Here is a 20,889-nt window from a genome sequence, read left to right as displayed (position 1 = left end):
GAATTATTTAAAAGATGCTTTCCAATATTTTTCATCTATAGTGCATCTTACAACTGTAAAACCAGTGTGGCCTGATACTCACTGCATAAATGGTGTACTTTTCCACATTATAAAGAAAAAATTAAGAATCCTTCATATGAATTCTTTTTTAAAATAAATTATTTATTTTATGTATAAGAGTATACTGTAGTTATCTTCATATATACCAGAAGAGGGCATCAGATGCCATTGCATATGGTTGTGAGTCACCATGTGGGTTGTTGGGAACTGAATTCACCACCTATGGAAGAGCAGTCAGTGGTCTTAACGACTGAGCTAGCTCAGTGAATGAAGACACATCTGAGTTCTGTATTTACATGCTATAGTTCATACATCTCAGAAGAAAAATTAACAATGAGTGAAAATTTGCTTTGTAGGTGTTAATGTGTTCAACTATTACTTTAGAAATCAGTAAAGTATATTTTCAGCTTCCGTTAAATCTGCATTGGTTCCTCATCGGACTAATTTCCAAACAGCTCTTGGGATACTAGCCCCAGAAACAAATTCTACTCTCTTTGCTATTTAAATTCTTGACTAGGCTAGTGATAGAACAGGGGAGTGATAGAGCAGGGGAGTTAGAAAGTAGGAATCAATTATAATTCCATAAGCTTCTTAATTGCTACAATAACATGAGGACCCTGTTTGCAAACAAGAGATAACACAAATCCTTTACCAGCTTATTTTTCTGTAACTATGCTGGCAATCATAAGATAAATGAAAAAAAACCAATTAAGCCCCAGTTCATATTACCTAAAGTTTATGAGATGGGTAGATATCCACAATGAAATTCTGTGAGCCCTTGTTCTCCTGCACAACAGCAGAAAATCCAGTCAAAGCCCTGGTTACTTTTGCACTGCCTGTTTCACAACTCTGCATGTATGTCAATTTGGCTGCAGTTTCACCCACTGTACTGCTGATAACTCTCCTAGGGTGAGAGCTGTACGTAGATGATAATTCTGCACAAGGTGTCCTACGGCTAAGGGAAGTTTTCCTGTCTCTAAAAAATGCATCTTCTCTTTGGCTTGTATAATCTATCCCTTCCCAAGCACTTCCTCACATGTTAAATTTTTCATGCCCACACAACCTACTTTTTATTTCCCAATCATTTATTCAGATTAGGTGATTGCCCCATTCTCACCAATACCCATCTGTTCCATTCTGTCCAGGGTACCTTCAACTCAACTCCAGAGGTTATGCTGCCCTGGACCTGTTCTCTACAGCCTCCCACATGTTGCAGCTCTCATATATAAGAAGTGTTTATAAATGAGTACAGAATGAAGAAAACAATAAAGAATGAGGAGTACAAGGTGAGATGTCTTCATTGTGCACAAGTTTACAAATTCTCCACAGGGAATCTGTGAATTAGGTAGGACAACCATCTAATGTCATCAAGCAGAGGGGCCTCAATCCATGGAACACCTGATATTGGCACTCCAGGAATCAGTCAAGCTAGTTGCGTTCTCCAGATTGCTAAGTGCCTATGCAGATGCCTATGTTTCTACTGTATCCTGTTTAGATTATTCAGCCCTGATATGGCAGCAACTGATAAATACTGTCATATGATCATTCCAGTAAGAGCCTGAATTTACTCGATTGTACTAATCATCAATACTACCTTCCATACGGAGCACAAATGTTCTTAAATAATATTTCTCCATTAGTTGAATATGAATGACTCTCCCCTTGTACTGAAATCCATAAAACATCTATGTATTGATATGATTTTGTTTATTGTAATACACTGCACTTTCTAAGGTCTAAAGTTTCTGAGTTTTAAATCTCAAAATTCTAATATACTTTGGAATTGAACTAAATACTTCATCATCTTTTTTTCGGTACTTCAAAATGATCTTCCAGCATACCTTTGGGGATATCTAAATTGCACATGAGCATGTGTGTCTTCTCTTATTCATAGGTTATTTCTTTAAAGCTTCATAGTCTTTTGATATTTGCATGGAAGGACTTATGTATAAAATGAAGGTGAATATAAGTCTTTATTAAAGCATTTTCTGTGGCTTTACTTCATGCTATTTCAGATGTTTACAATTTTAAATTTGTGTAAAGGATTTAACAAAAGGAATTCATTTGTTGAGCCTTGTAGAGTGGGATTTGTAAAGCACAACAGGACATGAGAATAGCACATTTTTTTAAATTTTCCCACAGACAGTGGTGTTCTGAGGGTCACTGGAGTTTGACTGAATTATGGGGTGTAAGCCTGAGTTCAGAGTCATGCACAGAAACAGTCTATTTGGATGTTGTCTTTCAGTAACACAGGTTTGTAGCCGTATTTTCATTTGTCTCACCAAGGACCTTTCACTCTCCTCCATGAATGCAAGGAAGAGAGTAGCCTTCTTTCTTAGGCTCCCTAAGCCTCTACATGCTGTGTTGAGTCCTTTTAATGGGATCATGTACTATCATAGTAGTAAACCTGGAACAGTAATCACAAAGAACGTCTGTACTTTAATCAAATGTTTCCTCTCTAATATTCACTTTCTGGCATACAAGTTTTGAGGAACAATTAATGGGTTCAGAACATGTTGTATGTGAGACTTTTCCTGGCAAGACCCAACATTCATATATACCCACTCAGCCAAAATGGGAATTCATAACAAAACCAAGTATGCTTGCCACTGAAAACCAATGGGCTTTATTGGGGTTACATACATAAATACTAGAAAGGAGCTGCTTATAGGAGGAAAACATAGTTGGACTATGAAACTCCAAACCAGCATGAAATACAGCATATAAACACTGGATACTCAGAGCACACTACACACCTGTAGGCATATCTACACGTTAAAGGGCATCATATCTTACTGGCTCAATATATCAAATGTCTTCTAAGCAGCAAGACTGGTATGAGTTTCTTCAAAATAATTAATCCTGTCAATTTCAGGTACTCCCTGAAGATGTGTTGAATTTTTCATTTCCTGGCTTATTCAGCTTCCTTATAGGATGGAATGTTTTAGTTTAAAAAAAAAAAAACAACACCTGCTACACAACAGAACACTTTTCAGGCTTCTCCATTTTGTTGTCATTATGAAGTATTTGAATTTGAAAAAGAAACATTTTAACAAAAATTTTCTTGCAATGCCATTTGCAGCTTTTTCTTTCAGAATAAAGGTTTTTTTTTCTAATATTTGAACATTACTCAAAGGTATTTTCAAGTTTCTTATGTTCATGAATCTCTAGTGGTCTATTAGCACAGAGATTGTATAAAGCATATGCCATACTATTTACTATTGAAACTTTTGTTTCCTGTATGGATTTTTCTGATGTTTTCTTAGACATGAGAGGCGGGTAAAGACTGTGCTATATACATTGCATTTATAAGGCTACTCTCCTGTATAAATTCTTTGATGAGTTCTAAGGTGGGCGTCTTGGATAAAGGATTGGTCAAATTCATTGCATTGGTAAGGCTTCTTGCAGTATGAATTTTCTGATGTTTTCGAAGAACTGAACCACCAGTAAAGGATTTTTCACATTCACTACATTTGTAAGGTTTCTCTCCCGTATGAAGTCTCTGATGTGTTCTAAGGTGATCTTTCTGGATAAAGCATTTGTCACATTCATTACATTTATATGGTTTCTCTCCTGTGTGGATTTTCTGATGTGTTCTAAGATTGGCTTTCTGGATAAAGCATTTGCCACAGTCACTACATTTGTAAGGTTTCTCTCCAGTATGAATTCTTTGATGTCTTCTAAGGTGGGCTTTCCTAATAAAGCACTTGTGACATTCACTGCATTTGTAAGGTTTTTCTCCAGTATGACATTTCTGATGCTTCCTAAGATCTGAGCCAACTGTAAAAGATTTCCCACATTCACATTTGTAAGGTTTCTCTCCAGTATGAATTCTCTCATGAGTTCTAAGATTGGCTTTCTGAATAAAGCATTTGCCACAGTCACTACATTTGTAAGGTTTTTCTCCTGTATGAATTCTGTGATGTCTTCTAAGGTTGGCTTTCCGGATAAAACATTTGTCACATTCACTGCATTTGTAAGGTTTCTCGCCAGTATGAATTTTCTGATGTGTTCTAAGGTCTGAGACAACAGTAAAGCATTTGTCACATTCACTACATTTGTAAGGTTTCTCTCCTGTATGAATTCTTTGATGCTTTTTAAGCTTTGCTTTCTGGATAAAGCATTTCTCACAGTCACTACATTTGTAAGGTTTTTCTCCAGTATGAATTTTCTGATGCATTCTAAGATCCGAGCCTACTGTAAAGGATTTGTCACATTCACTACATTTGTAAGGTTTCTCTCCTGTATGGATTTTCTGATGTCTTCTAAGGTGGGCTTGCTGAATGAAGCACTTGTGACATTCGCTGCATTTGTAAGGTTTCTCTCCAGTATGAATTCTCTGATGTATTCTAAGAGATGAGCCAACAGTAAATGATTTCTCGCATTCATTACATTTATAACTTTTCTCTCCTGTATGAATTCTTTGATGTGTTTTAAGTTGGGATTTCTGAATGAAGCATTTGTCACATTCAGCACATATGTATGCTTTCTCTCCTCTATGAATTCTCTGATGTCTTTGAAGACCCGAGGAGGAGGAAAGGGATTTGCCACATTCATTACATCTGTGAAGTTTTTGTCTATGGTGGGTTCTGTAATGGCTTTCCAGGAGTGATAATGTATAGAAGGACTTACCACATTGTTTACATTCATAAGGCCTCTCTCTTCCATAAATTTTATGGTGTTTTTTAAGACCTAAGCAGCAGATAAAGGATTTTCTACAATCACTACATTTGTAAGTCTCCTCTTCAGTGTGAATTCTGTAATGTCTTTCAAAGCCTGATGAATGATAATAGCACTTACCACATTCTATACATTTGTAGGGTTTTTCTCCATAGTGGATATTATAATGTAGTTTGTGGTGTGACAAATATAGAATGGACTTACTGCATTCTGTGAGTTTATAGGGTTTCTCTCCAGGATGAGCTCTCCGATGTCTATAGAGACTTGAATAGGCCCTGAAGCATTTTCCACATTTTCTGCACTGGTAAGGTTTCTCTCCACTACACATCCGTTTTATCATGAGTTTATGTTTAGAGTCAAAATATTTATCACACTCTGTAATTTTGTGTTCTTTCTTTCCAGCGTCGATCTGTGGATACGGGCCAATGATGGAACACAAATTTAAATACTCCCTATAATCTTTGTATTGTTCTTCTTCAGTGTTCCTACTTTTATGTGCCATTAGGTTTAAAGATTCATTAGAAGGATCCCGTTGGTTTTCACTCCCATACATCTTGCAGTTTTCTGTGGTATCACTTGTGTTATAAGGTATGCTTTGGGAGGACTCATAAGGCATTTTGCCAAGCTCATGACATTGGTAAGACTTCTCTTCGATATTTTCATGCTGATAGACAATATGGTTTGAGCACTGATCCACAACCTCTTCATATTTACCACAAATGCAATGGTTTTCTGGAAAATTAGCAAATTAGGGACAGTAAGGATTGATGTTTGATTAGACAGATTCAATAACTTATGTCTCCTTAAGTTTAAGTTTTCAAAGACAAATAAACTAGCAATTCACAGAAATAGAGTTCTCAGTAGAGGACATTTGTGTTTCACTATTATTAAATGGATGCTCAGAAGACTCTCCACTCTGATCTCTATCAAACTGAAAGGACCAATAATAGCCTTTTCATTCTTATCTAAACTGTGTATGTCGTAGAATATTGAACAAATAGATGATTAAAGAATAATGCAATTTGAGAAAGAAGCTTTCTAAACAATCATATGTAGAATACTTCTCTTTTTTGTTGTTTGTGTTTTTGAGAGAGTCACAACATGGAGCCTTCGTTGGCTAGGAATCCATTATGTAAACCAAGCTGGCCAGGAACTCACCAGATCCATTTGCTTCATCTTCCCTAGTGATAGAATTAAAAATCATGCAGTGCTAGGACTAGAGACCTTATCTCAAAAAAATTTAAAAAAGAACAAAAAAAAAGAAAAAAAATCCCAACGTGCACACCACCAACAGCTCTTTCCATATTTTAAAATTTCTTCTTCTTGAAATCAGAAATAGATCAATAGCTTAATCAAAGAGAGAAATGAAAGTATTCCAACAACTAATTGCTGCACAATAATGAGTTTCATTGCTTTGAATATTCAGGTTTCTTTCAGCTCTGAACTTATGATTAAAAACTAGATGAGAGAGTTGGAGAGATATTATAGTATATAGGATTGGTTGTTCTTGCAGAGAATGTTGGAAAATGTAGTTATGGATATTGTTACAGGAATTTTCCTTCTTTCTGGTTGTCTCTGGACAGATTAGAGAGCTTATATATGTACAAATTAGGTAAATACAAAGAATGAGTGAAGAATTCTATAAAAAAAAAAAAGCATTCTTACCTATAAAAACTAGATTGCTGTAATTCTCCCACATTACATCCATGTACAGAGCTCTTTGAGAGGAGTCAAGATACTCCCATTCCTCCTGGGAGAAGTCCACAGCCACGTTTCTGAATGTCAATAAGTCCTGTAATGGAAAATAACCCATTTACCATGTGCTGTCAACAAAATGTTTCCCTAGGTAAAAGGATCTAAAGAATCAGACAATTGTAGGAGGAGCTAAGGTGGGAGGAGTAAGGAGAGGAAGAGGAGTTGGGAGAGGAAGAGAAAAAAGGAAGAGGAGGAGCTAGAGAGGGCAGAGAAGTAGGAGGATGGAGAACCACACAGGTATGGAGAACACTCGTGGGGAAGAACTTATAAACTTATAATTAGGTTAGCTAATTAGGATACAACTCTCTTTGTATGGGCATCTTGTTATTAATCATTATCAAACATATAAAGCCTTTGATTAATCTACAAGAATTAGCGTTTCATTCTCTTACTGGGCCTGCATGGATGGCGGAAAAAACTGGAGAAAATGTACTCATAATAACACCGGGAATAAAAATGTTTTGCATAAATAGTAGATGGATAGAGGAGAGGTGGGAGTAAGATTCCATGTTCAACTCACAAAAACAGGAAACCAATAGTTCTAACTGGAGTGAAGAAAATGGCGGAATGGTCTGGGCAATGCCCTGCCTTGCGGAGACAGCATGGAAGATTGGCAGAGCCATCTCTCATGCTGGCATTCTAGTGGGTGGCAGGGCTGGGGTTTCTGGCGGCCTGGTTCTAGCTGCAGGAAAAATGTGGCCTCAGGCCGAGAAACATGGCGGCTGGACTAGGCAGAGCCGCTACAGCTTAGATAGTCTGCCTGACCCTGAGGCCGTTTTAAATAATTACAACAGACAATTTCGTGATATAGATGAGTCATGAAAATTATTCAAAAATAAAAGTTGTCTCACCTGGGGATCCATCCCATAGACAGACACCAAACCGAGACACTATTGCAGATGCCAAGAAGTGCTTGCTGACAGGAGCCTGTCTCCTGGGAGGCTCTGCCAGAGCCTGACAAATACAGAGGCAGATGCTCACAGCCAACCATTGGACTGACCATGGGGACCCCTATGGGGGAGTTAGGGAAAGTACTGAAGGAGCTGAAGGGGCTTGCAACCCCTTAGGAAGAACAACAATATCAACCAACCAGACGCCCCCAGAGCTTCCAGGGACTAAACTACCAACCAAAGAGTACACATGGAGGGACCCATGGCTTCAGTTGCATATGTACAAGAGGACGGCCTTGTCAGGCATCAGTGGGAAGAGAGGCCCTTGGTCCTCTGAAGGCTCAATGTATCAGTGTAGGAGAATGGTAGGGCAGTGAGGTGGGAGTGAGTGGGTGGGGTAGCACCCTCATAGAAGCAGGAGAAGGGGAGATGGGATGGGGGTTTGAAGAGTGAAAACCAAGAAAGGGGATAAAATTTGAAATGTAAATAAATAAAATATCCAATAAAAAAGGAGAAATAAAAGCCATAAACTATTTGAAATAAGTAAAAAATTCATTGGAAATAAACACTTTAGATAACTTTACCAGAGGTAGGCTTGCAGGTTTCAACAACAACCAACAACAACAACAACAACAACAACAACAAAAAACAATTGAAAAAAAAAAAAAGGAAATGTGAATAGAACACTGACCTGGGGCACATCTATCAGAGAAGCAGCCATTTTTCCTGTTGTTCCTCTCTGAGTTTCTGTCTCAGGAACAAAGACCGGAACTCTTCTTGACATTTCATATTAAGATGTCAAAAAAAAAAAAGCTAGAATTAATACAATCCTCTTACAGACAATGTTAAACCACATTAAAAAACCCCCCAAACAACAACAACAATTATATCTGAGATACTATCAATGTTCTTACAGATAGAAAAGCAGGGGAGAATACATTTGGAGAGATGAAATAACTACGGATCCACTGCACCCACAAATTTTGGCTCTTAAAATTCATGGAGAAGAAAGTGCATTTGAAGAAGTTATGAAATAATACAGGTCACCCTCTCAAGCAGCACTAAAGTTCACAATTGGAGATAAACTATACATAGGAAAAAACTGGAGAAAATTTACTCATAATAACACCGGGAATAAAAATGTTTTGCATAAATAGTAGATGGATAGAGGAGAGGTGGGAGTAAGATTCCATGTTCAACTCACAAAAACAGGAAACCAATAGTTCTAACTGGAGTGAAGAAAAATACTACCAGTAATGTTACCAACCAGTATATATTTTTAAAATACTTTAAGAAATAAAAACCTATAGTAAGTAAATCTCAGTAGAGATGGAAATATCTGAGACAAAGTTTAACAGGATTGGCTTTTGTAAGAGCCAATTGTTCAGGCAAATTGTAAGAAACAGAACACAGCTCAACACAGTAAAGGGCAGGTGTGTTACATGGAAGCCCACAGCCCAGTGCCGATGGGAAAAAAAGAAAGAGCATTAGCAGGAACACTGTAAAGAGAGGAAGATGCATGTGCTCTCCAGTCTCATTTATTCCAGAGTGAGCTACAGAAATCTAAATAAGACAAAGAGTATAAAGGAGATACAGGTAAGGAAGAATGGCAACAAATTTGTTTTAAATGATCAAGTCACACACAAAACTTTCCACAGACACCATGGGAAAAAAATCTTAGAGTTGTGATTTAACTATTATTCAAAAATACAAAATTAATATACAAAGCAATTAGTTTTCATATGAACATATAATGACAATTAGGGGAATAAATTAAAAATGTAGCACATTCAGGTAGGTTCACAAGGAACTAGGAATAAGCCTAAATAATGATGACTTCTCTTCTATGAGGAAAATTTTAAGGCACTCATAAAAAAAAAATAAAGAAAAAGAAAAGCACAAAAGGAAATGGACTGCCTCACACTCCGACTGACAAATGATGCGGTGTAAATGATTTATTACTAACAACCACCAGCAGAACTGATGCAATTCCCATCAGCAAAACACTGACATCTTCCACAAAAGTAGATATGGAAACCAGTCACATCGTTGCAGGAAAATCACAAATATTATTGTGGGGAGCTCAATTCTAGAAGTAGGTAAGAAAAGTTTTCTTTAAATAGAAATTAGGGGTCTGAGAAACTCAGCCTCTTTCCCGAGAATTCCCAATCATAAGTGAGAGAGTGAAATTAACAAGGGTTCTTCTGAGTCCTGTGCAACAAGGCAATTTGTATAATTATTGAAAAGTTTGCTACAATCCCCCAAAGGAAACATTCAGAGCTACAGCTCTGCTGCTTTATAGTCACAGGAAATAGTGCAAAGAGAGCCATGAAAGGGGACCTAAAACTCCTGGTCATTATTAAATAAATAAATAAATAAATAAATAAATAAATAAATAAAGAAGAGGGAGCGGGAGGGTGAGGAGGGAGGGAGAGAGGGAGTTTCATTTTTCTGCCAAAATAACTTGGCATGGTGGGCCAAATGGACTGTGCAGCCATTTGTCTTCCAGATCAGCCATGTGTGTTTGAGGCTCATCATCCCAACCAAGCTGACTGGATCTCAACGCACTCCACCTCCACTTCCTTTTGCAAGGTCAGCGTCTGGCCTATCTTGGAGCACTGAATGGCACCTGAGGCAAAACCTGAATATCAATGAATGGCGAGTGGAGCCTCTGCTGCTGCAGCATGAGCTAGCCTGGCTGCAGCAGCGCTTACATTGTTTTTGCTTGTCTGATTTGGTTTGCTTTCTCTCACACTGGAAATAACTCAACATAGACTGATCAACGGTCTCTTCATGGGGAAAGAATAAAACAAGCCCACCCTCTTGCATAGTAAGAGTTGCAACGAGGTCACAAAGCACTTAAGTCAACTATGGTTACATTTCCTGAGGTATTATTGCTCAATCATTATATAGAAACTTACTCGTCTCCTTATCACCTAATCAACACTTAAATGAATGCTTAACTTTCATGGTAAATAGACTGAAAGATCAAAATATAAAATTCTGAGTCATCTCAATTGGGTACATTCTCATCTGCCAATCACTACTGAGGATTTAAGTAAGATCTTTAAGTTGACTTCGGGAGATGCTTGCTTATATTCTATAAGAAATGTAACAAGAAACTAGGCTGTTTTGAGTTGTTCCTTGCCAATGCAATTAATCTAAATCTCTTCACTTTAGCCTCAGGCAGACTCTTTAGACAAAGAAAAAAAAGCAGATATATTCTTCACCAAAATATCACAAGGCAACAAACTAAAATTGTCCTGTGTAACTTCTTGAGCCATGCCCCACAGTTCAAATAACCCTCAGCACCTCATTTCCTAGTAGGATGGCCCATTAAGCTCCACTTGAAGTGTTTTTCTAATCCAAACTTCCAGAATCCACATTCCTCTAAATAAAAACATGGTTAAGCCTACCACAGCAAAAAGCAACAAGACAAAAAATTAAAAATAACAATGTAAATATACTTGGGATAAGCTTAAAAATTAAAATAGAAACAAATTAAAATAGAGAAATTTAAAAAACATATATTTCTTCTGGGTAATATGGTGGCCAATTGCATGTTTCACAAATTCCCATGGAAGCCAAAAGGGGCTAATAAATTAGAAAATCAATTTAAAAATTAGATTTATTTGGAAATTTTCACCTTGTAGAAGGAAAAATTATGGATACTGGGTATATAGAATCCTTTTTAGACATAAAATATTCTTTAGGCTTTCTTTACAAAGACATGGAGGCATGAAGCAGGTTGGAAATGTGGACAGACTGGCTAGAATGCAATTTAGTCAGGTGGAACCAAGCTGAGAACCATAGTGACAGGGCAAGGCCGAAGTGACAGGGCAAGGCCGAAGTGACAGGGCAGGACTACATTCTTGAGAAAGATAAGCGTACAGAGAGTTTTCACCTGATCCTGACTCATGTAGGTTGGGTTCCTTTGGAATGTTCCACTATTTTTATGTTATACCACCCTAGCAACCCCCTCACCCCCTCCTCATTTCCTTGGTTTGTGGTTTTTCCCTTTAAAACCCGTTCCAAACTGGCAGTCGGGGTCAATTCAGCTCCTGCGTGGGCATGCGAATTGACCGGCAGCTAGCTGTCACGCCCTAATAAATAACCTCGCAATTGCTCCGGTATATGGTGTCTCGAGTAGATTACTGGGTGGTCGCGACTTTCTGAGACTTGAGAGAGGGTCACCCCTCTGCGGAGGTCTTCAACCTAAAATTACTTCTAATTAATTCTAAAATTACAGCCTAAGAATCTGTGACAGGCCCAATGTGAGATCCAGCTCAATGGGAAACCCAAGACCTGACACTATTACTGAGGCTATGGAGCTCTCACAAAAAGGGACCTATCATAACTGCCCTCCAAAAGACCCAACAAGTCACTGAAAGAGTTAAATGCAGATATTTGCACCCAACCAATGACAGAAGCCACTGACCCCTGTGGTTGAATTAGGAAAAGGCTGAAAGAAGCTGAGGAGGAGGGCGACCCTGTAGGAAGACGAGAAATCTTAATTAATCTGGAGTCTCAAAATCTCTCAACACTGGACCACCAAAAAGGCAGCATACACCAGCTGATATGAAGCCCCCAACACATATACAGCAGAGGACTGCAGCGTATGTGTTCAATCAGAGATGATGCACCTAATCCTCAAGAGACTGGAGGTTCCAGGGAGTTTAGAGGTCAGGTGGGGTGGCAGTGGGGGTGGGGCCATCCTCATGGAGCTGGGGTGGATGGGGTGGGTGGGTTGGGGGTATGGGGTGGGAGGGGGCAGGGAGGAGGTATGGGATGTAGAACAGTCGGGGAGTGGATAGAGGTGGGGAATAAAATCTTGAGTGTAAATAAATAAATAATAAAAAATTTAAAATGTTATACCATGTCACATAATTACTCAAATAATAATTGTAATAGACCTCAGGATAACTTGTTTATCTAATGCTAGAAAATTTTGTAAGGAATAGTAAATTTGAATTGTAAATTGAAAAAATCAACATAAAAAATAAAGTATATGCGGTTGTTTGATTTAAAATGGTCCCCACACTCATAGGGAGTGGCATCATTTAAAAGGAATAGGACATGTAGCCTTGTGGGAGTAGAACAAATCTGGGAGGGGTCTGCCATTACATCACAGAATAAGAAAACTGTGGTGCTTGTACTTTCCTTCCATAGCAGGCTTCTCTGTAGATGGGATGCTGGATCATAGCATTTTCCTGTACTATAAAATGTTCTACAATTAGGGAGGATCCTCTCAAAAATTTCTGCCGTGTTCCTAATTACATCATCAGTATGATAAATCTTCTGCTTCCACATTACAAAGGGCACAGAGTGTTCTCCAGCTCTGGGCTCCATGAACACAAACAACATTATTTACCCTATATAGTCATCATCCCTAATTCTCGAATGTTGAGATGAGGTATCAGCTGTCCTGTCACATATTCACGCTTACTCTCACAATAGGAGTGAGAATTGTGTGATCTTTCCTGTACTGTTATCTTGAATCCTTATACAATACCTCCAGATTATTTACTGTCCCCCCTCCTCCTTCCTTTCCCCTTCCTTTCCTCCCTCCCTCTCTCCCTCCCTCCCTCCTTCCCTCCCTCCTTCCTTCCTCCCTTCTTCTGTTTTTATGTGTATGAGTGCCTTTGCCTGCACATAGGTCTGTGTACCTCTTACTGCAGTCCCTGCAATGAGCAGAAGAGAGCACCTAATCCTCTGGAACCCAAGTTACAGGAGGGTATAGTACCCATGCTGGTAAAGGGAACTGAACCTGGAACCTGCAAGGGCAGCAACTGCTCATAACTGACGAGCCTCCTCTCCTGGTCCTTGTTTACTGTTCCTTAATTAGCTACTCTAGAGACTTCAATCAAGGAACAGGGGCACAGAATTCATGGAACAATGAGGACAAATTTTGTTCTCAAGGGTATCAGGTTGAGTACAAGTTCATAAAGGACAGTCACATAGACCTGGCTGACAAAAACATGCTCAGAAGTTTTGGGAGAAAGAGTGCTGGTTGTAAAAGACATTTGACTATAACTATGCGCCTGAGGCCTTACAAGCATAAGAACAAGCCAATCTGAAATATTATATAGAAAAATATTTTTAAAAAGATTGTGTAGCAATTAATAGAGAATCAAAGATAATACAATGAATCAACGAAATCCACTTGTTTCTGTGATGAGATAAAGGTACGGAGGAAGCAGTTTTACCTAATACAAACTAAAAGAATGAATCCTTAAGAATTAGGACTAGAGGCGATAGGGGACATTGTAGTGTATGTCAATGACGTCAGTGTTGCCTTTTGGTGTACTGTGGAAAGTCATATACACAAATAAATAAAAATCGAAGTAGAAAAGAATGAATTCTGAAAAACAAGTGAACAAATCTCCCTGCTATGTAATAAAAGTAGACCAGAAATCAAGGATGTGATGAGACAGAGGCAGGAAGAGTTTCTTCTTAAGGTCTCTGAGGACTGGATAGATTCAGTATGGAACTCTCTTTTCCTTTAGATAAACCTTACACTAATGACAAAAGGAGAATATTGCAGAAAACACCATCAATGTTAAGGCACCAAATATGTACACTCAGTGAGAGAAATAAGACCATGTCAATAGACTCATGAAAGTTTGTGGGAAATATCACATTTGCTCAGAATAAAAGCTCTGAAGAATGTGAAAAGGAACATACAGTAACAAAGACAATGGGCCACAACTAACTACTACACAAGAAGGACAAGTGGGATCACTCCACTACAGTCAGGACAGAGAAGAGCGTCTACTTCCTCTACACTAACTCAACACAGTACATCAGTGAGCAAGCTGTTCAAGAGGACACAGAAAAAAAATGTAATGGAGAAAATATGAAAGAGTTAGAAAGGACTCGAACCTCCATAAAGGAAATAGAACTCTGAAATCCAAAACTTTAAATACTCATGAGATAGCGCAGATCTGATAATCCTAATAACCTATATAATCCATATACAACAGCGCTTGTTTTATTTGGTTTATTTTGTTGTTTTGTTTTTATTGTAATAACAAGAAGATACTGAGAAGTCAGCAGACCACTCACAGTATCTAAAAGTATCTTAGACTCCCTGGTGTTAAAGGCTGCTATGAAAGCTACATCAGGGCCCAGATTTATCAACGGCAAGACCCAGGTTTGTATCCTGCTTGCTAAAATCCTAACCTGACAGGCAAGGGATGCCCTCTGGTGTCTTAGTGGCAAGAAGCTTTTGTGGGAAAGAAAACGCTTTTCGGTTTGATCACAGGACTGTTCCACGGAAGTAAATAGATGGATGTTACTGGGAAGCTGGCCAAAAGCCACTGATGAGAAAGGTCACAGGTCTTGGGAAAGAATCCACGACTGACATTTTCCTACATGTACAAATATTTAAACTTCTTGTAAATGACTCAGTTCATACCCATAGCCTGGTGCTTCTTCACCATGGGTCAAAGAAATTTTGTATTGAAAGAGCAACAGTTATTTCAGAGATTCATAACTGGTCAAGTACTGAGAACATTTGACTGTTGACTGCACAGCCTATTATGGGAATCACTCCCCACATATAAACCACAGGAATGTGACCAAAGGACAGGCAAAAAAGATTGTAAGAACTGGAGGATAAGGAGGAAATGGATGAAAACCTTTGTGATATGACATGGCAGTTTAAATTATGAATATATGGCCTGGATACCTGGCCTAAATCCATCCAAAATCATACATAAAATATGAGGGTGGTTAATGGGAAGAACTGTGGCTAACCAGGAAAGGGAGAGAGAGAGTGCATTGGGAGTGATGGGGATAATTGTGAGTGATTACACCTCTGCAGAGATTAAATATCAATATTATTAATTATAAAAATTAAATCAAACTTAAACTGATAGAATTTAAGGGAGATATCAATGCCTAGCTAAATGCAGACCTTTTAACATCATTGATATAACCATCTAATTCGAAGTTTTACACTTTCTGTTACTGCTTCCATTGGCTTAATTAAAACCGATCAGTAAACAGAAAAAGACTTAAAAGAAAACCTGAAGAAAACAAAGGAAAAAACGAACTAAGTAGAAGAGACCTCTACAATGAAAACTTGAACTCACTGAAGGAACTGAGACTGTCACAAGATGGGAAACCCTTGCATGCACATGGAATGGGACATATTATTATGGAAATAACAGTGTTATGAGATTTACATGATTAACTCAAAATCCATGGCAATCAAGGTTCCTTCGAATTACTTCATATACAGTGAAGAGGCTTCTAAATTTACACAGAAGCACAAAGACCCTAAGAGTGCAGAGCAACCCCAGACACATAGAAAAAAGCTTGATTCATACTAGCTGTGATTTTGAATGACCCTGTAAAACTACAGGTGCAAAGGCACCATGGGAGTGGCAGAAGAGGATACACCAAATCCAGGCCCAGCCACAGCAGGTGACTTGCACCAAAATGACAAAAACATATGATGCAGAATCAACAGCCTCATCAACCAATGGTATATGGAAAAGCATCTGCTTATAAAAGAAAGAAACTGTGTCCAATTCAATGAATTGTGAAATTTTCAGAGTAACACAAGGGACCTAGTAACTACAAATTAATAGGACACAAGAGCATAAAGCAACAAACAGGACTTCATGCAATTAAAAACTTGCACGGAAATCGTATGTAGAAACAGCCTACAGAATAGATAAATGTATTAGCAAACTTCCTTAGCACAATATACACATACAGATTTTATGAAGAAGTTTAAAAAAGCAAATAGATAATATTATAATCAATAAATAAGCATAACAAATAAAAGCAAGTTAAAAAGCAATTAAAACAGTTGAAATGTACATAGTACATACTCCACAGATTTAGCCAGGAAGAAGATGATCATCTAATACACACTGAGGAATCCTCTCTGTCTAGTCAGTGTCTACACTTAAGGTCCTAAACAATAACAAAAGCCGGAGACACCGCAGGAAGAAGAACACAGAGATAAAATGTCAACGGGAACCTAACTCATTGCAGCCACCAGGCAAGGCAGTGTACAGCTTCTTGAACAACCAAACAAGGAAAAAGAGAAAACCTAGACAAGATACTACTCAAGATTATGAAATAATGAAATACTGCAAAATATCAACTGCATAGAAAGAAACAGAGAAGGAGGAAAAGAGACATAAGAAATAGAAAAAAGTTAACAAAATGGTTTGTCTATATTTTCTTTCAGTGATTTCTTGAAATGTATGTGGATACTGTTTCCTAACCAAATACGAAAATAGAATACTTCTTCAAAAAACAAACTCCCAAATATATATATATATATATATATATATATCTCATATACATATGTATATAGAACATATGTATTTATACTTTTATAGAATTTATATATATGCTTTCATATACTTTTCATAAATATATGTGTGCGTGTGTATATATGAATATGCATATATACACACATACATATGTATATGTGTGTGTATATATATATATGTATGTATACACATGCACACATACACGCACATAATACTTCAAATATAGGAACACAGAATGTTAAGAGTCAAGAAAGTTTTTTAAAAAGACATGCTATAAAGAACATTTGTTATAATTATGTCAGGTAAGGGAAAAAGTAAAATCTACCAACTTATAAAACAAAACTATTAACAAATGATCAAATGGTCCATTTCTAGAAAGCTATGTGCTGAATCTGAATGCATTTCACAATACAAACTTTTCAAATACAATGACAGAACTGTAGAAGCAAATAAATAGTGATACACGGAAGCTCTAATCGTCACCATTTGGTGACGCTGAACATTACTGAAAGACAAACATGAAAATTACAGAAAACCAAGAACACCCAGCAGGCCTCCAGAGAATCATGAACACAACAGCAAAAGACACAACAGTCTGAAGAAACACAAAAGAATATTTGTATTCTGTAAAGATTCTAAGTAATCTGAACCAAGATCACACAGCCATTTTTCATATGAATAGAGTAAATCTTTCTAAAATTTATAAAATTGTGAGGAATCACAAAGACTTGAAAAATTGTAAGAGAAGGATCAAACCCAGAGGTGATATCAAAATACATAGAATTATAGCTATACAAACTGTGGACAGTTAACATAAAGATGGATTATTACAGGGGATGTCAATGGAAAGGCAATGGAGTCAGAGTTTAATACTCTGCACAGGTTTTAAGCAAAAATCTTATCAAAATCCGGCTGGCATTATTTTAGGAAACGGAGAAATTAATCCTAAAAGACACAGAACCTGAAGGAACTACAAAATGATTCATGAACTCTGAAAGCAGAAAAAAACCAAGAGACATCAATGGTTCTAACTAAACACTACATTAAAATTATAGTAATAAAACCTGGTAATATTGGTATGAAGACACAACCAGAGCTGTGAATAGGAGAGGAAAATTATCACTCATATGCAAAGTTAAATAAAATTTTATTTGCCTCAGAGTACTAATACATACAGAGTCTTCAAACACCTATGATAGGATAATCCTGAGACTATTCTCAGTGGAATTTACTTCTAATTTAATAGAATGTGGCAAAAACAATTTCATGTCCTGTTTCTACTGTCCCTTGAGCCTTGCCACTTCCCAAGTCTTCCTCCATCCCTCTAACATACCTGGATCCTCTGCTACAGTCTCTTCTCTTCACCATCCAGGGCTCTTAGTTCAGACTCACAGGTAAGCAGGACTGGCTGAGGAGTGTGACACCTGCATGTGAGAAAGACATCCTTCAGAAAGTAACTGGAACTTCTCATGAAAGAAAACTGAAAGATGCTTATCCCTGACAAAAGAATATACCTGAAGCAAGGAGAAAATCTCATGAACAATGTCTGTCATTCTCTGAGGAGTTCACTTTACTCTGTGAGATGGAAGACTCATCACACACAGTGTAGCTTTCCCAACATCTTGAGGAAGAACCAGGAAGACTGCAAGAAAACTATTCTCACCTAGAGAAACCGGACTGCTGCTCTTCTCCAAATGGAGATTCTCTGTACAAGCCCTGTGAGCAAGGCCTTCACATTCCTCCCGTACCAAGTCCACCTTCACAGCACTGAAGATCAACAAATCCTGAAATAAAAAATTAAAACAAACAAACAGACAGACAAAAACAAGACACAGTTTGGCCACATGTGCAAGGGCAGAGTGCTTTTTGTGAACCAAGGAGTCATTACTCGGATACAGGTGAGTGAATACAATTATTCAAAGGATGCTTTCTGATTTTAGTTTGAACCTAACCTGAGTTTGCTAACTATAAAATCTAGTGGTCTGATAGGCTCTCACAGCAGGTATAGTGCACTTGCCTGGACCGAAGAGCTTATCATGTGACTACACATTTCTGAATTGTGTATTTATACCCTGAATATTGTATTTATAGCGTGCTTACATTTCAAGACAGAAAATTAACAGGGTGTAAAATTTGCTTGGTAAACGTCAATATTTACAGCCACAACTGTGGCACTTGATAAAGTACTGCTATGGGTAGCCCACCAAACAGTTTATGGCTCACTCCAAGTCTTTATTCCAGCCAGCTGAGACCACACCCAAGTGTTCAGAGACCTAAATGTGGCTGTGAGTGTCCAGAACATAGGGTTTTTAAGGGCAGGATTTATCCAGACAACTTGCTTGGCAGCTGCTGGGGGAGTTCTGCAGAATATGCAGTTTGAAGCAAGCAGTTTTTAACAGAAGCTAACATAGAAGGTTAGCCATCCTTATGGGGGTTCCAGCACACCAGCAGCTAGGATCAAAGGTTGACTGGAAGGGTTTACTCCAAAATAAGCACTTTTATCAAAGTATGATAGGTTAGCTAGGACATCCTGACCTATAATTTCTAGAATAGAGTTGGGTCGTTTTTTCATGGGATTCTCCATCAAGAAAATAATTTTCTAGTTAACCCTGGAAACCGTCTCAGCAGGAATACAAGATGGAGGAATCTCTACACTGTTTTGCTCTGTCACAGTGTATTTTCTGATTCAATCAAATCTACACTGGTTCTTCATGCGACTAATATCTACAAAGCTTTCTGCTGTGCTCAGTCCCAGGGGCAAAGGACAATCTCTTGAATAGGCAAGTTGCAGAACTGAGAAGTTAGAAAGCTTGCATGTATTTAAATTCCAGCAGCTTTTGTAACTGCTACAAAGCAATGAGAAGCCTGCTTGCAGACAACGATAATGCAAACGCTCTATCAGAATATTTTCTGAAAATATTCTGGCCAGCATAAGATAAATGCAAAAATGACCACAAACCCCTGTTCAAACGATCTCAATCTTCCCGACAACGGTAGGATATCCATGGTAAGATTATCGGTAAGATTATCTACGACAGACTTGTGAGAGCGGCTTCCTTTGAGCGGTCTCCACCCTTGCTACCGGCAGGTTTCCCAGCCCCGCAGCTCCTCTGACCTGGGCGTTCCATGGCTGCCGGGCTGCGGCTCACGCTCCGGCGCTGTTGACTGATGACTTCCTCTGGACACCTCACGCGGCACCTGTGGATGCAGGGAATTTTCACGCCCTCCTAGAGAAGCCGAGGTCCTCCACCCGGGATTCCGGACCTAGCAGCTCCCCCAGTCACTCAGTGAATGGTGGATCTTTCTGTCACTCTGTCCAGGCTCCTTGGAGCGCCGCCATAGCTCCGCCCACTACACGCGGTTCCGGTTACGTGGGGTTTTGTAAGCCCGCCCCTTCCAAGCGCTTCTCTTTCTTAGTTTTCCAAGTCCACCGGATATTTTTCTTTTTCTTTCTTTCTTTCTTTTTCTTTTTTTTTTTTGTTTCTTTTTTAAAATCTTTGTCACCTTCTGATCAGGCAAGTATACCCGCCCCGCGGAGACAAGTCCCTCCTACTCAGTTTTGGGCAGCCTGTCACACAGCCCTAGCTGTCAGGGTGTGCTACACTCGCTCGGCACGGTCCCCCCCCCCCCTTATGTTTACTGACAGCTTAGACCAGTACTTGATCTAGTAGGACGCTGCACTCAGCTCTGACCCAGACCATGGCTTCTGAATCCTTCAAATAGAAGTATTCTGCCTAGCTTTTCATCTTGAGATACCAGCCTTCTGGGCTATAGAAAACAAAAACAAAACAAACAACCCTCCCCCAAAAAAACACCCCCCCCCCAAAAAAAAAGAAAGAAAAAAAAGGAAACAACAACAACAAGAAGAAAAAGCAGCCGACACCCTAAATTCTGAATTTTGTTCCATTCCCAAACAAAATAGTAAACCTAAGACAAAAATGCCCTTGACTCAAACAACTATAGCTTTAATCCTTTAAGGAAAGCACTGTAAATGATATCCAAGATACAGAACTCAAAAACCAGAGTCAAATTCAAGGAGAGCAAAGTAGGTTGAGCATGTGAATGAACTCAGAAAGGACAGGAACAAAATGATTTGTGGGCAAAAATACCCAAATGCCGAAGGAGATGAGGACGACTCATTTCATAGGATATGAAGAGTGAATTCAGTAAGTAGTTAGAAACATCAAAAAGTCCAAACTGAAGTGAAG

At 38.4% G+C, this 20,889-nt stretch overlaps 1 protein-coding gene across 1 annotated transcript; it reads right to left on the bottom strand.

The window, feature by feature from the left end:
• Nucleotides 1–2,658: 2,658 nt before the first annotated feature.
• Nucleotides 2,659–19,951, bottom strand: LOC114633698 (zinc finger protein 420-like). Its single transcript, XM_028782304.1, has 6 exons — nt 19,797–19,951; nt 18,345–18,465; nt 18,015–18,105; nt 8,077–8,161; nt 6,406–6,532; nt 2,659–5,472 (listed from the first exon to the last, which is right to left on the bottom strand). The coding sequence occupies exons 3-6, from the start codon at nt 18,047–18,049 to the stop codon at nt 3,323–3,325; spliced, it is 2,397 nt and encodes a 798-aa protein (XP_028638137.1). The 5' UTR covers nt 18,050–18,105; nt 18,345–18,465; nt 19,797–19,951; the 3' UTR covers nt 2,659–3,322.
• Between the last annotated feature and the right edge of the window lie 938 nt (nt 19,952–20,889).

The sequence above is a fragment of the Grammomys surdaster genome, unplaced genomic scaffold (genome assembly GCF_004785775.1).
Source record: "Grammomys surdaster isolate TR1022 unplaced genomic scaffold, NIH_TR_1.0 734, whole genome shotgun sequence".
Classification (NCBI taxonomy): Eukaryota; Metazoa; Chordata; class Mammalia; order Rodentia; family Muridae; genus Grammomys; species Grammomys surdaster.
This window is presented reverse-complemented; position numbering and strand designations above follow the sequence as displayed.